This window comes from Trichechus manatus, unplaced genomic scaffold (assembly GCF_000243295.1).
Source record: "Trichechus manatus latirostris isolate Lorelei unplaced genomic scaffold, TriManLat1.0 scaffold00009, whole genome shotgun sequence".
Classification (NCBI taxonomy): Eukaryota; Metazoa; Chordata; class Mammalia; order Sirenia; family Trichechidae; genus Trichechus; species Trichechus manatus.
This window is the reverse complement of record NW_004443945.1, coordinates 17,959,068-17,982,016: the sequence shown is the minus strand read 5'-3', so window position 1 is coordinate 17,982,016 and position 22,949 is coordinate 17,959,068. Positions and strand designations below refer to the sequence as shown.

Sequence of the window (22,949 nt, the reverse complement as noted above, 5' to 3'; positions counted from 1 at the left end):
AGAAGAAAGGGATATATATTGGTTCTATGTGGCAGCATGGACTAGACCAAACCTCAGACATTCACAGCTTCCTTGATTTCTAGCTTGTAAAATGAGACAATCTCACCTGGTAGCTCTCCAAGCTATTTGCCCTGCTGCACAGCCTTGTCACTGCATGTGATCTGCTCCTTCCTCACACGTGCCTCTGTTTTGCATCATATGTGTCTGTGTTTCACCCTAAACAGAAACTCAGTATGCCTTAAGCAATAACTCCCTAAATCCCTCCCTATAGCCCTGGGTAACCACTAACCTACTTTTGTCTCTATGTATTTACCTATTCTAGATGTTTCATATAAGTTAAGATCATACAATATTGTCCTTTTGTATCTGACTTATTTCACTTAGCATAATGTTTTCAAGGTCCACCCATGTCATAGCATGTATCAGAATTTCATTTCTCCTTATAGCTGAGTAATATTCCTTTGTATGTAATGCCACATTTTGTTTATCCACTCATCTGTTGATGGACACTTGGGTTGTTTCCACCTTTTGGCTGTTGTGGATAGTGCTGCCGTGAACATTGGTGTACAAGTATCTGTTTGAGTCCTGGTACTCAAGTTTCTTGGGTTCATACCTAGGAGTGGAATTGCTGGTGGATATGGTAATTCTGTGTTTAACTTTTAGAGGAACTGCCAAAGTGTTTTCCATAGAAACCCCACCATTTTGCATTCCTACCAGCAGTCAGTGAGGGTTCTAATTTCTCTACATCCTACATTTGTTATTTTCTATTTTTCTGATCATAGCCATCCTAGGGGTGTGAAGTAGTATCTCATTGTGGTGTTTTTTTTTTTTTTTTAAAGATTCTATCAGTTTTCTTTTTTTTTAATTGTACTTCAGGTGAAGTTTTACAGAACAAATAGTTTCTCATTAAACAGTAGTACACATATTGTTCTATGACATTGGTTAACAACCCCACGACATGTAAACCCTCTCCCTTCTTGACCTTTTTTTTTTGGTGAAAGTATACATAGCCAAAGATACACCATTTCAAAAATTTTTACGTGCACAGTTTCATTGAGGTTTTGATTTACATTTACTTAATGGCAAATGAGGATCCCTGGTGGCGCAGTGGTTAAGCGTTTGGCTGCTAACCAAAAGGGAGTTCAAAGCTACCAGCCACTCCTTGGAAACCCTATGGGGCAATTCTGTTCTGTCCTATAGGGTCGCTATGAATGGAAATCAACTCAGTGGCAACAGGTAATGGCTAATGATGTTGATCATCTTTTCATGTGCTTATTGGTCATTTGCGTATCTTCTATGGAGAAATGTGTATTCAAGTCCTTTGTCCATTTTTTAACTGGCTTGTTAGTCTTTTTGTTGTTGAGTCGTACGGCTTCTTTACATACTTGGGATGTTAAACCCTTATCAGTTATATGGTTTCTAAATATTTTTTCCCATTCTTTAGGTTGTCTTTTCATTTTTTTGATAATGTCCTCTGATGTACAAAAGTTTTTAATTTTGATGCGGTCCAATTTATTTTATCTTTTGTTGCTCACATTTTTGGTGTCGTATCTAAGAATCCATTGCCAAAAATAAGGTCCTGAAGCTTTACCCCTATGTTTTCTTCTAAGAAACGATAAGAATTATGGTTTTAGTTCTTATATTTAAGTCTTCGATCCATTTTAAGTAAATTTCAGTATATGGTGTGAGGTATGTGTTATGTGGTCATGTATGGTGTCTCTCTCTTTTTTTAAAATTCTTTTTCTATTGATTGATAGCCCTTCACGGAATTATGTCTTACCAAACATCTTTGTAGCTCCAGTACCTCATAAGGTAGATATCCTCAATAAAAATGTGTTGTTCAACATAGAAGTTTAGTCCCCTCCTATAATTAGGGGCTTTGCTTTTAATTTTCCCCATTCTCTGCCTGGTAGTTCCCAGGATATTTGGGTAAAGTAGGATCTTCACACACAGAGTTAAGGGTTCTCATGAAATAAAGTGGGAAGACACCTGAAACATATCTGACATAAAAGGACCTAATATAAGGGTATTTTAGGAAATACAGTTTAGTGGTGATAGGCTGGATGGCTTGAAGGGAGAAATATTGTGACTAAGAGACCATGATTATTCACGTCTGAAATTTCTATATTGTACTTTTTATGTGTTACTCAAGCTGGCTCTTTTAGACAAATTGACTTTTAAGACTCAGTCATTTTTTAATTGAATGGTTCTTGTTGGTATATCATTTAATAAGAAGATGAGGCTTATTCCAGTTTTGCCATATATACTTTGATATAAAATACTCATTTTTAAAAGTTCACTATTCCTTTTTGTGACTCTTGTATTTATACTTGCTTTTCCATCTATTCTAGTTCATTGTGGAAAATTAAACAGCAGCAACTTATTATTATTATTTTATTTAAACATCTGTGCTTATTTGTGTCTATCTTTCATTAACCATATTCCTTTCTTCCTCTCCAGGAATCTTATATGTTAAATTCCCCTGCACATACTTATTTACTCCCTGGCAACACATCATCTCTTTTCAACTGCTTCTTCCTTCCTCTCTGCTGGTAATCAAGTTTTGCTTGTAAATTCTTTTTCTAAAGCTTCTTTTTCTTCTACAGCTGTGGATAGTTATACATTAATTTTCAGATTTATCTTTTTACACTAAAGTAGGTGAAATTTGGTTATCATAACCCAAGATCAGATACTGGAATTTCACTCTAAGAAACTGTAGGGAAAGTAAGTATATTATATTAGTCTATATATAAATATAAAAATTTCTCCCACGGAGAGTATAGGAAACTCCTAAGGTAACTTACTTCAGTGCCTTCTACTAATTACCAGTGAACCTTCTCAATCTTGGGAAACTTTTTTTTTTTTTTAACCAGATTCATCCCAGAGACATAATTCAATTTTGTTTTTAAGTCTAAGTGTGACATTTTATGTTTAAAATAATGAGAAAGTTATAATCAGTGATGTTACTGTGAATCATATGATGGCCATTAGTAAATGTCATTAATACAGGAGTCCCTTGTAGTAGACTCCAATATCCCACTCTCTTATCTTCTTTTATATGAGAACAGAATAGGTGGATTATTTTATAGATGAAGGAATATAAGGTAAGACTGTCTCAACCACCTGTAAAAGTTTTAACAAAAAGCAATGTGCTGCGCGACAGCTAACCCTCCTCAGTTATAGCAGTCACTTTTGTGCTTTTGTTTTTAACCAGTTTAGGGTATAGTTTGGACATAGAAATTCTAAAGTACTTCTGATTATTCTCAAGAGTAATACATTATTAATACATTATTAATATTGAGAGGACATTTCTCCTAGGCTTCCTAAATTTTAGTTTTATATTTCACTTTTTAAAAAGTTAAGATTTTTATTATATGTACATTAAATTTTTTTAACAAATTAGAAATATCTTATTTTTTTCTTTTAACTAAAAAATGGTCTAAAGTTACATAGTTTGCATCAACTTCTAAAAGTTCTTTAAAGCCATTTTAATTTATGTGGACAGAAAATTGTTCAAGATTGTGTATTCTACAAGGAAATACATATTTGCATAGCATTTTTAAATCTTATCTTGGTATGACCTTCAGTGATACAAAAAGCAAACTACGTGATCAATAGTAAAAACTCATTTTGTTTTTAGAATAACAAGACTTTTAATGGATCTGGATGGACCAAACTGGCGGGAGAAGCTGTCACCCATCCCGTCTGTGCCCACTTCTTTGCAATTGCGAGCTTGGCGTCCTGCAGCAGAGACAACCTCAGCCCAAGCGGGAGATTCCGGCAGCGGTCAGCAACCAGTCATCCCAGGTGTGGAAGCCTACGCTCATTTCTTCTGAAGGTTATCTTGAGCTGTGTGTGTGTATTTTCACAGTAAAGCAAGGGGATTAGAGTAGGAAGTCTGGCATCAGAACTTGGTTGAACTCCCAGTTCGCCCTCTTTTAGTACGTAGTCTTAAGAAGTTGCTTCCCATCTCCAGTGTCCTAATGTATATGACAAAGAAAATATTAATAGCAATCTCATGGGGTTATTGTCAGGAATAAATGGAGGTAAGCATGTAAAATACTTGGCACATTTGCTGACTTTGTAAACCCCATACTGGTTGCTGTCATGTCAGCTTCAACTCATGGCAGTCCTGTGTGTGTCAGAGTGGAACTGTGCTTCATAGGGTTTTCATTGGCTGATTTTTTGGAAGTAGATCACCAGACCTTTCTTTGAGGCACCTCTGGATGGACTCTAACTGCCAACCTAAGTTAGCAGTATTATTAATAATAAGAAAAAGAGGTATCATATAGCCAGCTATGTGGCAAGGCTAAAGTATCATATTTTTACTCATAATAACACGTGCCTTCTACATTTGTTTGCCAATTGTGCCTTCCCCCCGCAAGGTATTTTTGTAAGCATGCTATGCTAACAGCAGCATGTAAAAACAAATAGACATAGAGCTGCTTACAAAAATAACTCATGGCGGGAGGGACGGTGCTGTTGGCAAAGTAACGTAGAAGGTGAGTGTTGTTTGCATAAAATACAGTAGTATGATTGATGTGTTTAAAATAATAATAAAAGACACCACATCATAACTATATAGCAGGTACCTCTTGCCTTACGGAGTCCTGGTGGCACGGTGGTTAAGAGCTCAGTTGCTAACCAAAAGGTTGGCAATTTGAATCCACCAGCTGCTCCTTAGAAACTTTACAGGGCAGTTCTACTCTGCCCTGTAAGGTCACTATGAGTTAGAATTGACTCCATGGCAATGGGTTTGGTGTTTTTTTTTTTTTTTTTCCCCCTGCCTTACAGCATAGTTGTTAACTTATTGTTAACTTGTCTGTATTCCCATAGTGCCTACCTTATTACTTTACACATAGTGTTTAAGAAATGTGACTTATGTTTTCTGAGCTTTAAAGCCAGTTGAGGCCTCATTTCTCTTGCCTGCTTAGGAACTACAGGTGCATCCCAGGTTGGGCTCCATTTGGAAGAGCCCTTGAGATCCCTGAGCCATGCTCTCTGCATGGCTGGTATTAGACCCTCCTCCTCTTCATTGCTTAGAAAAAGGAGTCAGGGAACATCTGCCAATGCTTTTAGACAATTCAGCACTCCTAGGAAAATCATGGAGATCTCTTCTAGAGTCCATTATTAAATAATGAGGCTTGGCACGAAGTATTTGCTCAGTAAAGACTAGCTATTTATTATTAACAAAATGTACTTATTATCTATACTGTAGAAATGTGATAGAAAAAATCATAAGCACAAGTATAATCAGCTCTTTCTGAAATTTTCTGTTGATATTTGTTCACTAGTTATTACTCAGAATGAATACCAGAGGTGTAAAAATATTAGAGGAAGGAAAGTTTGAGCAAAGTTTTATAGCAAATTGGGGGAAAAATCCTCTGATACTCTATTTTAGAGTTTATTATACTAGGACATTTTATGAGAAGTGTTATTTGACAACCATTGTGTGAGATCTTTTGAAATAATTAAAACATTAGGCAGTAGTCTTCTGTGATTTGAAATAAAAGATGAAGAATTAACTGAGTAATATTTCACATAACTTTGTGCAGAGGGAGAAAGAAGATTATCGTTTACATTCCAAGTTTATACTACTATAAATTTAGTACATCTATTAGAAGATTTCTTAGATTGTAGAACTTAAAGGTTTATTTTCGATTTTAAAGTTATGGATTTTTATTACGTTTCAAGTTACTCCGCAGGGTAAAGTTATTGCATAGATTTAAAACTTTAAATTTTAATTCTTCATGTTATGTGTGTTAGAAAACTTTAGTTGCACATAACAGAAGATTTGTTGGCTTAAACTGTAAGGGAACATACTGGCTCATGTAACTGGAAGGGGAGCGGGCTCTAAAGTCAGACCTGGCTTATCAGGGTTCAGGCTCTGGCCAGAAACAATGGAACCATAGCAGTTCTAGACTTCACAGCTACGCATATCAATGTCAAAGAGAGAAAGACACCATTGCTTTTGGTTGCATTAATTTAAGAAGGAGGAAATAATGTTGCCCAAAGCCCTAGCTTTTTTTATCCTGTTGCCTGAATTAGGTCATGTGCTCACTCCTGAGCCGGTCCTTTTGATGAATAATTGCCATGTGCCGATTGGCTTAGGCCTGGGTTCCTGATCTGAGGCATCAGTTTCTCCTGAACACCTACATGGGAAGAGGAACATGGATTCTGAGCAGAAAGCCAGCCAGACTCACTGTAAAGTAACAGGAAAACTCTATAAATCTGGAAATGAACAGTTGGAACTCCTAGTTGCAGATAACAGAAAACTCAACCTTCAATGGCTTAAGCAAATAAGGGCATTTATTGGCAGTTATTGTGGAAGAGTCCAGAGGTAGAATAGCTGCAGGCCTGGCTGGATTCTCAGCCCAGAGCCTTTTATAGCCTGTGTTACTGCCTCCAGAATCCCAGTAGAGAAAGAAGCCATGCTTAGTCTGGCTAAAATGATAGAAGTTACTTGTATTTTATTTCTAAATTGAAAATAATAGTGTCATAATTGTATAATCATTTTTACTTATAGCCCATTTATATTTTTAACTTATATAAAATGTTTTGACTTTAGCTCTGCATAGTGTTATAGGTCGGGTCAATTTGCAGTAAAGGATTTGCTTACAGATGTAGGTAAGATTCTGTGGAAGTGCTTATATGAAAACTCTCTCGCTTTCTTTTTTTCTTTGGTCCCTATAGATGAAAAAATGCTTAGAACCCTTAAAGAAGAAGGAAATCAATGTGTAAAGGACAAAAATTATAAAGCTGCCCTTAGTAAATACAGTGAATGCTTAAAGATTAACAACAAGGAATGTGCCATATATACCAACAGGCAAGTTCTTTATAATTTGATGCATTTCTTATGTTAATAGTTTTTATTTTAAAAAACAGAAATACTAATTGTCAAAGTTTGCTTTTCATGGTGCTGGGAATTTATATAGCAAATTGTCCTAAATAAGTGTTTTTCAAAGAGGTAGGGCCATAGGAATTCTGAAGAGATCGAAAAATGAGGTGAGGGAGGGACTGGAGGTCTGATGTACTCTGTGTGTTACCAGATTCCTGCAAGCTACTGCTGCTGCTTTGCCTGGTCCTGCTGTGATTTGGCATTTCATGTATTTTGGCATTTCTCTATATTTTGTTTGCATTTGCAGCTAGCTGGGCTGGGGCATTGCCCAGTGTAGTGGGAGGAGGAATCAGTTGTCTTTCAAAGGAGTGTCTTGGGGAGCAATGCTTTTTTTCTTCTGAAGTACAGAGGGAAGGGACCAGCATCTTTTATAGTGCAATGGGAATGGGCAGATTGTTCAAGAATGCTTCTCAGGTGCCATCTTTGCCTATTTAGAATATGGTGATTGTGAATTTTTAGAGAGTGGATTGATAGAGTATGGGGTAACAGGGAGGAATAAGGGATAAGTTCCTAAAGGAACTCACAACATGAGTTTTCCTAGAAATTTCAGATAAATTCTTTTTAACTCAAGCTCTCACCACTTTGTTTTTGTTCATGTCCTCCTCCATTGGCAATCTTTTTGCCAAAAACTTTTGTCACTAAATCCAACAGATATTTTTTTGCTCCTCCTGCTCCTGGTGGTACAGTGGTTAAGCGCTCAGCTGCTAACAGAATGGTTGGCAGTTTGAACCCACCAGTCGCTCAGTGGGAGAAAGATGTGGCAGTCTGCTTCTGTAAAGATTTACAGCCTTGGAAACCCTATAGGGCAGTTCTACTCTGTCCTGTAGGGTCACTGTGAGTTAGAATCGACTCGACGGCAGTGGGTTTGGTTTTTTGGTTTGGCTCCTGTTTAACCTGTGCAGCAGTGGGCATTATTAGCCACCTGGTTTTCCTGAAGCCCCCACTGTGCTGGCTGCAGTGGCAGACTGCTCCGTTTGCAGGCTTTTCTTTCCCTGGTATTCGCGGGCTTCTGAAGGTCTAGGTTCTTTTCTTGCTCTGCATACTCTCTAGGCCGTTTCATCCTCTCCCAAATCTCACTTATCTTCTGACCTCAAGGCCTGTACCCTCCCCTGCCTTCTGCACTCACTACTGGTTATCATCCCCAACTGATACCTCTTTCTCCCTGACCTCCCGTTTCCACTCAGTCAGCAAACCGTGATGGTCCTACTTTCTAAATACCTCTTCAGCGTGACCCTTCCCACCTTCACCGTCTCTCCACTGCTCTGGGCCACTATTGTCTCTTCCTAATGCCTCCAACATCCCCCACAATGGCCCTGAACACTCTTGTTCTCTCTGGTCTCATTCTCCAAATTGCAGCTCAGTTGATCTTTCTGAAACATGGCAAACATGTCAGTCCCTATGTAGAAACCCTTCAGTAGATCTCTGTGAAGCTCAGCCTCCTAGCCATGATTTACAAGGCCTTCACAATCTGGCCTGCCCACACTTCCAGCCTCAGCCCTGCACTCTGTCTGTGGAACTTTTCTCAGCTCATCAAGAGTACCATGATCTCTCCTGCTGTAGGCCTTTGCTCAGGCTGTCCCCTTGGTCTCCACTCTCCATCTCTCCATCTTAATCCCCTCAACCCAGCGCCATTACATTGGACACTTCTCACTTCATACTTTAGGTTTCAACCTAAATGTCACTTCTTCCAGGAAGGCTTCCATAACTACTTGGTCCCCCACCTTGGCCCCACCAGATCTGATTAGGTGGTCAGCTCTTTGCTCCTAGAACACCCTGTACACATTTTGTTGTGTTTGTTTGTTTTAATTGTTTGCACCACTATACTGCCTCCTCTTTGATGGCTAGGAGTATATTTTATATGCAGTTGTATCCCCAGTGCCATGATTTCATGTATTGCAAGAAAGTGCTATAATTGGAGTAAAATACTAAGTTTCAATTGGAACTGCTATGGTATAGAAACAGACATTGAGTTATTCTTTTCTGATTATTAGCTGTCTAAATTTATAGATATGCTGTGTTTACCTTTCATAATCCTAAGTTCCATTGCATTATGCCAGAGCTCTCTGTTACTTGAAGCTATGCCAGTTTGAAGAGGCAAAGCAGGACTGTGATGAGGTGCTTCAGATAGACGATGGGAACGTGAAAGCTTACTATAGACGCGCTCTGGCTCATAAAGGACTCAAGGTGAGGAGATCTTTATCTTAATGTATAAGTTTCAGCTCTGAACAAATCAGGTATTTTTTGTGAACATAGATCCTGGGGGTCATGAAATGGGGGGAATGAGCTTATCCTGGGATTTAATCCTAGTTCTGTACTAACCAGTCCTAAAACCCTGGAATAGACCTCAGATTTTAGCCCTACCTGTAATGTGGTTCCTTCCGGCTCAAAAATAGGATTTATTTTCTAATTGTATAAGTAATAGATCCACTTTACAGGACAGAAAATTCAGTTACTGAAGGCCACCAGAAATGTGACTAGGTTCGTCCAGCAAGGATTGGAGGTACAAGTTGGAGGGGGCATCAGAATGGAAGATGGACCACCCAGTGGAAGTTGGTAGAGAGAAATGAGAGATTTGGAAGCTCGTGGTGAGCTGGACCTCAAGCAGGCTGCTGGCCAGTGTAAGCCTGTAGAGTGGCATTCTTCTCTAAGAAAACCACAGCATTAGTTTAGAAGAAAGAGAATATTTATAATTACACTTTTCTTTATGCTGATTCTTCCACATGAAAATCCTGATGAACAAATGTTCACCTGTGTAGAAAATAATACCCCAAGGAAATACAGAAACAGTGGGAAATAGCATTTCCTCAAATGGTATCTTTAAAATAACACTTTTATTAAGGCCTAATACAGTGAAATTCACACACTGTAAGTATGCAAGTTGTTGACTTTTGATAAATATAAATTCCTATGTAGCTACCCCTCTAATCAAGATAAAGAACATTTCCATGCCTCCAGAAAATTCCCTGTACCCCTTGCAATCAGTCTGTCTCCCTTCACCCCCATCCCAGGCAATCAGTGGTATAATTTCTACCACTGTAGATTAGTTTTGTCTCTTCTTGATGTTAACATGAATATAATTATATAGAATATACTCTTTGACCTCTTTTGCTTGGTATAACATCTGAGATTACCCATATTATGTGTCAGGAAGTTGTTCCTTTTATTGTGGAGTTGTATGAATATACCACAATTTGTTTGAACATTGACTGGTGGATCGCATTTGGATTGTTTCCAGTTTGAGGCTGTTAGAAGTGAAGCTGCGATGACCTTTGTGTGCATGTGTTTTTATGGACTTGTTAACAAACTGCACAGCTGGAGCACAGGTGTGGGTGGGGCTGGGGAGGAGAGGCTTGTCATGAGGGGCATGGCCTTGATCCTGAAGGTGGTGGGAGCCCCTGAAGGGTGGTAAATAGTGTCATGACGGATTGGATTTGGGGGCAGCTTGGAAGGTGGACCATAGGGGGATCCAGCATGCAGTAGGGAGAAAAGTGAGAGGCCACTAGGGCGAGAAATAGATACCTAAAGGAGGGTACTGATAGAGGGAAGAGAGAAGGGAAGGGATTAATTCGTTTGTCCCTTCAGGGACAAACTTGTTTGAAGGTAGAGTTGATAGGACATGATGAGCAGTAGAGTGTGTATCGGGGAAGGAAAGTCAGGGCTACCACCCAAATTTCTGGCTGGAGTGGCCGATAATGGAGGGTATGCAAGAGGAGGTACAGGTTTGAGGGGTGAAGGGGATAGTTCAGCTTTTACCTTATTGAGTCTGACATGGTTCTTTGAATTCCATCCTATCACTGATAGGGAAATATCTAAAAGTATATTCTACCATAAAGCTAGGTTTTGTTGGAGGGAACAGTCATGTATTTGCATGACATATCAAGTGGGGACAGTCTGTATGCATGGAGTAATCATGCTATTCCAGACCAGAGATCCACTCAGGCTCTGTGGAGAGAAGAGCAATGCCCACGCGTCTTGACAGGACACAAATGCCATCAAACAGTCCCCGTGTGATAGAGTCATATGGCTGCACTGCATTTACAGTGCCCATGTGGCCTTGTTGTTAGGTGCCGTTAAGTTTGTTCTGACTCATAACAACCCCATGTACAACAGAACGAAACAGTGTCTGGTCCTGCGCCATCCTCACAATCGTTGCTGTGTTTGAGCCCATTATTGCAGCCACTGTGTCAGTCCATCTCATTGAGGGTCTTCCTCTTTTTCACTGACCCTCTACCAAGCATGAAGTCCTTCTCCAGGGATTGTTCCCTCCTGATAACATGTCCAAAGTAAGTGAGATGATGTCTCGCCATCCTTGCTTCTAAGGAGCATTCTGGCTGTACTTCTTCCAAGACAGACTTGTTCATTCTTCTGACAGTCCACGGTACATTGAGTATTGATTGCCAACACCATAATTCAAATGCATCAATTCTTCTTCAGTCTTCCTTATTCATTGTCCAGCTTTCATATACATATAAGGTGATTGAAAGTACCATGGCTTGGGTCAGGTGTACCTTAGTCCTCAAGGTGACATCTTTGCTTTTCAACACTTTAAAGAGGTCTTTTGCAGCAGATTTGGCCAATGCAATATATTGTTTGATATCTTGACAGCTGCTTCCATGGGTGTTGATTGTGGAGCCAAGTAAAATGAAATCCTTGACAATGTCAGTCTTTTCTTCTTTATCATGATCTTGCTTATTGGTCCAGTTGTGAGGATTTTTGTTTTCTTTATGTTGAGGTATAATCCATCCATCTTCATCAATAAGTGCTTCAAGTCCTCTTCAGTTTCAGTGAGCAAGGTTGTGTCATCTGCGTATTGCAGGTTATTAATTAGTCTTCCTCCAATCCTAATGCCGGATTCTTCTTAATACATTCTGGCTTCTTGGATTATTTGCTTAGCATACAGATTGAATAAGTATGGTGAAAGGATACAACCCTGATACACACCTTTCCTGATTTTAAACCATGCAGTATCCCCTTGTTCTGTTTGAATGACTGCCTCTTGGTCTATGTACAGGCACACTGGCATAACGAAGTGTTCTGGAATTCATATTCTTTGCAATGTTATCCATTGTTTGTTATAACCCACACAGTTGAATGCCTTTGCATAGTCAGTAAAACACTGGTAAACATATTTCTGGTATTCTCTGCTTTCAGCGAAGATCCATCTGACATCAGCAATTGTATCCTTCATTCCATGTCCTCTTCTGAGTCCAGCTTGAACTTCTGGCAGCTCCTTGTCGATGTACCGCTGCAACTGCTTTTAGATGATCTTCAGCAAAATTTTACTTGCGTGCAATATTAATGATATTGTTCAATAATTTTTGCATTCCTTTCTTTGAAATGGGCACAAATACGGATCTCTTCCAGTCAGTTGTCCAGGTAGCTGTCTTCCAAATTCTTGGCATAGACAAGTGAGCACTTCCAGCATTGCATCCATTTGTTGAAACATCTCAATTGGTATTCCGTCAATTCTTGGAGCCTTGTTTTTTGCCAGTGCCTTCAGTGGAGCGTAAACTTTTTTCTTCAGTACCATCGGTTCTTGATCATATGCTACCTCCTGAAATGGTTGAACATCAACCAATTCTTTTTGGTACAGTGGCTGTGTATTCCTTCCATCTTCTTTTGATGCTTCCTGTGTTGTTCAGTATTTTGCCCACAGAATCCTTCAAAATTGCAACTCAAGGCTTGAATATTTTCTTCAGTTCTTTCAGCTTGAGAAATGCTGAGCGTGTTCTTCCCTTTCGGTTTTCTAACTCCAGGTCTTTGCCCATTTCATTGTAACATTTTACTTTGTCTTCCCAAGCCGCCCTTTGAAATCTTCCGTTTAGCTCTTTTACTTCATCATTTCTTCCATTCACTTTAGCTACTCTGTGTTCAAAAGCAAGTTTCAGAGTCTCTTCTAACATCCATTTTAGTCTTTTCTTTCTTTCATGTCTTTTTAATGGCCTTTTACTTTCTTCATGTATGATGTCATCCCATAATTCATCTACCCTGTGGTCATTAGTGTTCAGTGGGTCAAATCTGTTCTTGAGATGGTCTCTAAATTCAGGCTGGATATATTCAAGTTTCTGCTTTGACTCTTACAGACTTGACTCAATCCACATCATTAAGGTCAACTCTACTTTGAGGAGGCACCTCTTCCCCAGTTGTCTTTTGAGTGCCTTCCAACCTGAGGGGCTCATCTTCCAGCACTATATCAAACAATGTTTAGCTGCTATTCATAAGATTTTCACTGGCTAAATCTTTTCAGAAGTAGACTGTTGGGTCCCTCTTCTGAGTCTGTCTTAGTCTGGAAGCTTAGCTGAAACTTGTCCTCCATGGGTGACCCTGCTGGTAGTTGAATAGTGGTGGCATAGCTTCCAGCATCATGGCAACACGTAAGCCACCACACTATGACAGACAGTGGTGGCATGTGACCTTACCCCCTTCTTATGTGTTAGTAATGTACATATTTATAAATTTTATGTAAAGACTTCTAGTTGGTGTGTGGCACCAAGAATACTTTTTTAAAAGGAGGTTTCTTTGGAATTCACTCTGAACTGCTTTTGAGCTTAATGAATTTGGGTAAATGAGGCATAGATCTGCATGTCTCATGAGTTTAGAATAAGCCCAAACTCCTGGCTGCCAGTCTCTTTGAACCTGTTTACCTAATTAAAAGTCAAAGGCTGTCCCTAATGAAAGACTGGAATTTTATACTTCCTTGGAATGAATTCTAGAAATTGTATTATGATGCAGAAAGATAATTCCAAATTTGAGTAATCCTGTCCCACTAGATTATGAGTCTGGTAGCTTGTTTTTCTGGTCTGACTTCTTACGGCTTGATTTACATGTTGGAGTTATGTGCCAAGTGAATTTAATTTCAAGATCTTCAAAGGCTACCACTGCTTTTAAAATGCGTCAGAATTCACACCTTGGTCAGTCCCTCAAGAGTGAACGTGATGCAGAAGTGGCACAGGGGCTTGTAGGTGACCTGCTGTAGCTCTCGGGAACATTCTGCTTTCTCAGGTTTTTTTGTTTTTCCTAACTGCCTTTAACATTTTATTTTGTCAGTTTTGAAAAATAGGGGCTTTTCTTAATGTACAGCTGTTCTCCACAAGAAAAGACAACTGAGCATTTGCCTTTATTTATACTATATGTCTTTTATCGAGTGCCACTTACGTGTTCTCCCACATGTCTGTCAGCTTGTCATACTGTGGAGGCTTGGGTGTTGCTGTGATGCTGGAAGCTATGCCACTGGTATTCAGATATCAGCAGGGTCACCCATGGCTGACAGGTTTCAGCTGAGCTTCCAGACTAAGACAGACTAGGAAGAAGGACCCAGTGTTCTACTTCTGAAAAGAATTAGCAAGTGAAAACCTTATGAATAGCAACTGGACCAATAAGCAACATCATGATAAATGGAGAAAAGATTGAAGTTGTCAAGGATTTCGTTTTACTTGGATCCACAATCAGTACCCATGGAAGCAGCAGTTAAGAAATCAAACGACACATTGCTTTGGTCAAATATGCTGCAAAGACCTCTTTAAAGTGCTAAAAAGCAAAGTTGTCAACTTGAGGACTAAGGTGCGCCTGACCCACGCCACGGTATTTTCAGTTGCATCATATGCATGCAAAAGCTGGACAGTGAATAAGGAAGACCGAAGAAGAATTGACACCTTTGAATTATGGTGTTGACAAAGAATATTGAATATACCACGGGCTGCCAAAAGAATAAACAAATCTGTCTTGGAAGAAGTGCGGCCAGAATGCTCCTTAGAAGCAGGGATGGCAAGACTTCGTCTTACATACTTTGGACATGTTATCAGGAGGGATCAGTCCCTGGAGAAAGACATCATGCTTTGTAGAGGGTCATTGAAAAAGAGGAAGACCCTCAATGAGATGAATTGACACAGTGGTTGCAACAGTGGGCTCAAGCATAATGTCTTAGGCTGGGTTCTCTAGAGAAGCAAAACCAGTAAAGTGTATGAATATATATATAGAGAGACTTATATGAAAGAAACAGCTCACACGATCATAGAGATTGGAACGTCCCAAGTCCATGGATTAGGATAGAGGCTTCTCCCACTTCACGTAGCTGCAGGGGTGGCAAACCGAAGACCGGAAGGCTGGAAAGCAGGACTGCGCTCGTAGGCTGTGAAGATCAAGGAATCCCAGGATCGGCAGTTAAGCTGCTAGCTCAAGTCCCAAGAACCAGAGATCAGACAAACAGGAGGCAGCGACAGGATCCAGACTGAGCAAAAAGCTAGAACGTCTGCTTATATTCAGATGCAGGTCACACCTCTAAGGAAACTCCCTTTCAACTGATTGGCTACTCGCAGCAGATTCAGTCATGGGAGTGATCACATGCAAACACTGAAAATCATGGCCTAGCCAAGTTGACACACAATCTTAACCATCAGACATATAACAACAATTGTGAGGATGGCATAGTACTGGACAATGTTTCGTTCTTTTGTACATAGGGTCACTGTGAGTCGGCACTGACTGAACAGCACCTAACAACAATTATGTGCTTGGTGTTGGGAGCACAGAGGTGAATAAGACATGGTGCCTGCCTTAAGGAACTTGGTCAATTGGGGATGCTGCAAGACAAAAAAATAACAAAAAGTAGTATTTTATAATTGTTGCTGTTAAAGTTTAAGCACATCTGTTGATAGTAAATGCAGTCACAAATGTCTGTGATTGCACTTTTTTTTTAAAGGCCTAATGAGGCTGTCAGCAACTTTTAATGTTCTCCTTTTTGCCAGATCTACACATTTCTCTATGTAGAAGCTCTGCTCTTCCTTGGCCTCTGCATGACCCGTTTCTCTTCAGGTCTTGGTGTCTCTGACAACTGTGTCAAAAGGAGACTCCTTTCCCCTCGTTAGTATCCATCTCAGTCTTTGGTTTTCTTAATTAGACTAATGTCAGTCTGTACTTGATTTATTCATTTGTTTACTTGTCATTTTATTGTCTCCCCCTCCCCCCACCCTCTCATAGATGTGAGCTGCCATGAGGACAGAGACCATGTCTGTCTTTTTTGCCATGTAACTCCCAGCTCCAAGGAGCCCTGGTGGCACAGTGGTTAAACGCTCAGCTGCTAACCAAAAGGTCGGCTGTTTGAACCTACCAGCCTCTCTGCAGGAGAAAGATGTGGCAGTCTGCTTCCGTAAAGATTACGACTTTGGAAACCCTACGAGGAAGTTCTACCCTGTCCTATAGGTTTGCTATGAGTCGGAATCGACTCAATGGCAGTGGGTTTGGTTTTGATTTCATTCCCAGCTGCTAGCACACGGCCGTGTTGAGTGCATATTTGTTAAGTGAATGAACCCGACCCCTCTCTGATGTCTGACAGGCTGGACTACCTCCTCTTACCCTGCCTCCTTGCTTGATGATGTCTCCACCCTTCCTGCTTCCCTCCGTTCTTCACACCTGGCTCTGTTTTAACACTTTCAAACTGTGTTATCAGTTTTCTTCTGTCTCTCCAGCCAGGCAGATTGCTCTGTAGCAGGGACTTCTACTGAATGAATGAAGAAATCGGATCTTCTCTTTTGGTGTCAGACCTCCGTTCCCAAGGCTGTAGCTCACAAATCTCTACTTTCAGACTTCTTACTTGAGTGCCACACTATTTTCATCCACCTTCTGGTCATCACTACCTTGGTCATCCTGAAGATAACCGCTCTGTGCCTCAGTTTCCTTTTATATGGGGTTAATAAAAGTTTATAGGGTTATTGTGAGCATAAAATAATAGTACTTATAAAATGTTTACAATAGTAAAGGTTAGCTGTTATTACTTCCTCAGCTTAGCCTACTGCCCCACTCCCTTGCCTTTCACATATGGTTCTCTGCTTAGAACACTTAAGTCATAAATGCAATGTCATTTTTTCCTAGCAGGTTCCAACTGTGCCATGGTGACACAGTGGTATGTGGAGATTTGTTACTAATAGAACATAATGAACTATAGTTTGTAAATAATTTACCTTTTTTATAAGTTAGAATGAGTTCAGGTTTATCCCTTTAAACATGTTACCTCTTACTCTCGTGTGTTGCTGGGATGGGGGGGAAAGGGTGTGGAGTTACAGCTGGTTCCTCAGGAATGTCACATAACTACTAGCTTAGCTTAATCTGTGGTGCAGCCTCCCATGCAGGATGTTATCGATGTCAGGAATACTTGGAGAGGTTACACATCATTAGGATTCTTTGCCTTCTCACCAAATTATTTTTGGCTTAATGAAAATGTGAGTCTAGTCTTAGTTCTAATGTGAGACCTATTACAGTGAACTGTGCTTTTGTGGCATTTGTCTGCCATCAGATTCAGTAGCCATGTCTTGTTGATCTTAGACTCCCCTTCTTTCTCCTAACCTCTCTAGTGCCTTGTCTGACTCTTTAATGGAAGGATAAATGTTGACTTTATCCTATTTTGACTTTGGAGGGTTTTATGGGAAAAGAGTATTATAGTAGTAACATTCATGACTCTATAAAGGTTTAAAACCACTTGTATGTAATTATTCATTTACTTCTTGGAACAGCCTTGTGACAGCTAGAATAGGAAGCTTTTATTATCCTTATTTTAAAGAAAACAAGTTGAGAAAGTTTAAGTAGAATCTTGGTTAAGTTTCACCGTTACTAAGTGCTAATATGAACATATTTGTTCTTTCACTTATTCATTCGGCAAACAGTTAACAAGGGCCTACCATGTGTGAGGGACCATGAAGGCTGTGGCGATACGGAATTGAACTCAAGTCTTGTAGCCCCAGATTCTGTGTTTTTTCTTCTAGAGTGGATGTTCACTGAGTTATGGACTATAATGTTTTGGTTCCACACTCACTCCCTAGGCCTGCATTTATAATAGTGGCGATAATGGGGACCTACTGCACACACTCTGCTTGGCTTAGCTCACCTCTCACTCACGGGGGTAATCTGTGCCATTTCTCATTTTATTTATGATAATTGCTTTCTCTGTCTTTCTGCTTTTTCAGAATTACCAGAAAAGTTTAAATGATCTCAGTAAAGTTCTCCTATTAGACCCAAGTATTGTTGAGGCAAAGATGGAACTGGAAGAGGTAGCCAGATTCCTTAATATTAAGGATAATACAGCATCATTCAACAAAGAAAAGGAGAGAAGGAAAATTGAGATTCAAGAGGTATTTGTATTTGATTACCTTTGAAAGTGCTCTTTTGGGGATCTTATAAGGTCATATTCCTATGAGTTCTACAAAAGCTTTCTAACTTTGTGTTTTTATTCTAATGATCAATGAAAAAGTTTTAACCAATTATAAAGATAGAACTTCTCCTTTGCAGTGATAGTTGGCCAATGTATTTCTCAACTCACGCCCATGGGTAGTTTTGGGAGTTTCCACATTACTGAAGTTCTTCCTGTCGGTGCCTGCCCTACCCTCCCCACCCATCATCTTACCCATCATCTTAGCTGTGACTTGTATTGCTTCCACTCCAGATTGATCTGAAAGCCTGTGACCATGAGCTTTGCTTCAGTGTAGACCTGGGGAATCTGGTCTGTTTCAGTGGCCTTATAAGCCATACCCCATGGACATTTTCCAGATTGACTCAGGCATTTTTACCATTCTGAAACAACACTGGACTTGTCAGAGACTGTGGTTTATCTCAGAAATGAACCTAACTATGTGATTTCAGATAACTCAAATGGCTTGTGCTGTAGCTTTTTACTTTGCCATCACTGAAGAATGCCAGTTAATGAATACATGAACATTCGTGAATGCCAGTATCATCCCATTTATAGTTTGACATGTCCACTAAGAGTATGAGACTAATATGTGAAGAGAAACTAGGAACTTTAAAAATTTTTTCTGTCTAATGAGGGAAGGAAAACTGCTTTAAGAGAACTGAAAAGTGTAAGCTCACTTCTCTGTTAAATATAAGGAAATAAGTAAATGTAAAATGTATCATGAAAAAGAGAGAAAGTTGTATAGGTCTTTTTTATTTTATACAATAGCTTTTTATTCATAGAAAATTATGAAAGTAAAATTTTATTGTCATATTTTTAATATCCAAATTTTTTTTTAGACTTCTAAGAAGAATACATTTCTGAATAGGATTCTTATACGATACCCTAAAACTTAACTAAAAATTATAGATTTTATAGTTTATTACAAATTACATATTTTTCAATTAGAACTTGACTAAAATACGATGTATCTTGTGTTTTAAATTCCCACTGTGATGACTGTAATGTATGATGTGGGTGGTGAGTGTTGCTCAGCGTTACAGTGTAAGGCTTTTCCTCATGAAGGTGAATGAAGGCAGTGGAGAGACGACTGGAGAGACAACTGAGAGGACCTCACCCGAGGTCTCCATTGACAGCCTTGCTTCTGAAAAGGGAAGTGAAAGCAGTGGGCCACCAGAACCCTGTGAAAAACTACAGATCTGCAAGCCTAATAATGCCTATGAATTTGGTCAAGTTATAAATGCTGTAAATACTAGGAAAGATAAAGATGCTTGTGCAGAGCTTTTAGCCATCACTGAACCGAAAGACTTGCCAATGTTGTTGAGTAACAAACTCGAAGGGGACACGTTCCTCCTCCTCATTCAGGCTCTGAAAAATAAGCTTATTGATAAAGATCCCTCACTGGTGTATCAGCATCTTTTATATCTGAGTAAAGCAGAAAGGTTTAAGGTAAGTGGCAAAATATTTTATTAATAGGGATTGAATAATTTTTTTTAGGATTGCTGTAACTTTAAAATGTTATTTATTTATGCTAATGTAACTTTTCTCCTTTTTTAGATGATGTTGACACTAATTAGCAAGGGCCAAAAGGAGCAGATTGAACAGCTATTTGATGACCTTTTAAACACATCAACCAACCAGTTTACTTTAGAAGATTTACAGGCCCTCAAAAGGCAGTATGAGCTTTAAATCAAGATTACTGTTAGATTTCTTCCAGGCATGCACTTGTTCTAGTGATGCTAATGAGGTGGTGTTGTAATAGAATTGCATGGATAAAGCCCAACTTAGAAAAGATCCCTTGGTCTGGACTATAAAGTATTTTACTTATTTTTATACATAGAACGTGTATATTCTCTAATCTACTTTCTATTAGTTGTAAATATTTTCTTATGTACCAGAGAGCTAACATCTTTATATTTAATAATAAGTATATTTGGAACTTGTTCAAAATGCATTTTAAGTTATAGTACACATTTTCTTTTAATAACTCATTAAAAATTTGAGTTAAATTGCATTTCTTTGAGCTATGAAGGAGTCCCCTTCAGTTTGATAGAAATGTATTTGAAGTTAATTTTTAAAAGTGAAAGTCATTAACAATGATTATTACATTACCTTTATTTCCTGTTAAGATCTATAAATAAATCCCATTTTATAGTGCTTGTGGATTACAGTTAAGATGAAATCCCAACTTAAGTCTATACTATGATATGATTATTAAATAAATTGTGTTTATTAATTTAGAGTTATAAGAGGAACTTAATCTTTTCTAATATGGGAACATTGCCTTATAATTTAAGACCAAAATTTGCCAAAAATTTCTGATACTTTTTATTAGATTTTAAAAAGTTAGTTTCCTTCTTATATTGCCCATATAAGTAATAACAAAGCAACTACTATATAAAAGCAAACTAAGCCTGTATTTCTATTTGAATTGTTCCCCCATTTTCCCCAAACATTTAAATGTATCCCCATCCTGTTTTTGTTTTCTGCTTTAAACATGACCATATTTATTCTCTTACTGTAAAAGAGAAGGTGAAGAATTCTTATCACAATGAAGCTCCTCCTGATTGTTACCTGGGTCCCTCTAAAGGTGTTTCTTGTAATAAAGCATTCAGGTCTCTATCAGTATACTGTCATTTATTCCCTTTTTCTGGAGAATTTTCTTAGTAAAGATGAAAGATAAATATCACATTATTTCCATATTATTATTTTATAAACTATATAAAAAATCATCTTGGGTAAGTGGTAGCTTTCAAACTGTGTGCCATTTTTTTCTTTCTTCTGTTCATTCATGAAAATCTACTGTAATAGGTACTTAACTCCACCCTGAAAACAAATACAACAGGTTTTCCCTTTTTATTGTTGTTAGGTGCCATTGAGTCAGTTCCGACTCATAGTGACCCTATGTACAAGAGAATGAAACACTGCCCGGTCCTGCCCTTTTTAATACTATTAAATTTTTGATGGATTGTGTTAAAATTGTATCGTGTATATGGAGTTTACTTATGGAAATGGGACCCTTCTTTTCCTCTACATAGCAACTGGAGATTTCGGGTAACTTTATAGTAAAGACATAATAAAAAGGACACCTTTTCTGTTGACATGTACATACCCAGCACCTAGCACAGTGCCTAACACAGTCATATCAGTATTTAAAAACCGGTATTTTTTGTCTTTAGTTTGTGCCAGGCACTGTGCATAAAGCTTATCCCACATTATCTGATTTAACCTCATAACAGTTCTGTTACAGATGAGGAAAGCATGGCACAGAGAAGGTTGTGTAGATTAACAGGGGTCACAAAAGTGATAGGTCCCGGATTCAAACCTGGGCAGTCCTGTCTTTTGAGCTCATGAACACTGTGCTATGTAATGGAAATTATTTATTAAATATATGATGGAATAATGAGTAAAGTGCCTGGCCTTTAAGAGTCACAGCTTAGTGGAGGCAAGGGATATGTAAATGACCAATTTTGTAAACTAACAGGTACTTAGAGTGATGACACGGAGCAAGAGTGCTGAATCCTGTGTGAGAGCGGGTGGGGGAAGGTTTCAAGGAGGAAGTAATACACCAGCCTGAGTGTGTCATATGGATGAGAGACACAGACATGCCAGGCAGAGGGAGCAGAGCTGCAAAGGCATCAGGGTGCTCAGTAGCTTGAATGGAAGTTGTGAAACAACTTGGCATGTGCAGGGAACTTTAAGTTTAATATTAGTGGAGCATAAGGTTTGTGTGAAGGCAATAATACTTGGATAGAATAGAGACCTGTATGGTGCATGTAAGATGGCAGGAAATCTCAGAGTTTTAAATATACAAGTAGTTTTCTTTGTGGGTCAGGCATTACTACTCTTAGCCAAAACCTGGTTTTCTTCCCCTTCTGGGCATACACAAGACTGTACTTCTCAGCCTCTTTGTGATTGGTTGCATCATGTGACCAGTTCTGGCAGTGGGTATGGGTAGATGTGACATGTGTCACTTCCTGGGCCAAAGTATACAAGAGCTGGCACGGAGCCTTCCAGCTGACGTTCTCCTTGCTACAGTGATCAAGAAGGGCGTACGTTCCAGATGGTGCAGTTACAAGATGGTGATGCCTCCCAGCTTGGTTTGAAGCAGAGTCCCACCATACTGCACTGGACACATGGCAGGAATAAGACATAAACTCTGTATTAAGCCACTGAGATTTGGGTTGTTTGTAACCACAGCAAAACTTAGCCTCTACTAACACACTGTGGTTTCTTGTTTTAATTCTGTGCTGGTCGTAGAGCCCATTTACTTTGAGATTCATTTGGACTTTATATTTTGGAGGAAGGCTAAAGAAAAACTGTAACGTACATACTTGTATTGAATTAATTTCCTTCATATGATGCAAGTTCTTAGGCTCTCAATTAATGATTGAATCATCCCTTCTGTAACTTTCCCAGGATGGTTATTTCTGAGATTTTAGAAAAACTCTTGATACTTCTGTGAAATACTTTTTCCCTCTATTGGGTTTTGTAGTTACTCCTTAAACCATCTGACTTCAGATTTCTCTTCCTGTATTTACCAGTAAACTTTCATCACTTTGTACTCCGTCTGGTTTGTCCTTTCTGTTTTGCTTGTTTGTGCTCTGTACCTTTCACACTGCTCTCCCTTCCCATTGTTGTCCTTAGTTCCTGTCCGTCCTTCAAGGCTCAGCTTGAATGTCATCTCCAACAGCCTGAACTAAGTGCCCCTTAGTAGTAGTATTGTTATTATCGTGTCTCTTACTGCATAGAAATTATATTTTTAGGTCTGTCTTCTCTACTAGGTCAAATTTTTTTTTTCTTTTTTTTTCTTTTAATATTTTATTGTACTTCAGGTGAAGGCTTACAGAACAGATAGTTTCTCATGTAACA

General features: G+C 38.9%; 1 protein-coding gene across 1 annotated transcript in view; it reads left to right on the top strand.

Moving 5' to 3' along the window:
• Positions 1–22,853, top strand: part of SPAG1 (sperm associated antigen 1) — a 92,079-nt gene extending 69,226 nt beyond the window's left edge. Inside the window, exons 14-19 of the mRNA XM_023726040.1 lie at positions 3,641–3,807; positions 6,694–6,826; positions 8,956–9,082; positions 17,854–18,018; positions 19,143–19,526; positions 19,635–22,853. Coding sequence (XP_023581808.1) covers positions 3,641–3,807; positions 6,694–6,826; positions 8,956–9,082; positions 17,854–18,018; positions 19,143–19,526; positions 19,635–19,766 — 1,108 coding nt within the window. The 3' untranslated portion in view covers positions 19,767–22,853. The remainder of the gene's footprint in view (positions 1–3,640; positions 3,808–6,693; positions 6,827–8,955; positions 9,083–17,853; positions 18,019–19,142; positions 19,527–19,634) is intronic.
• Positions 22,854–22,949: the final 96 nt, after the last annotated feature.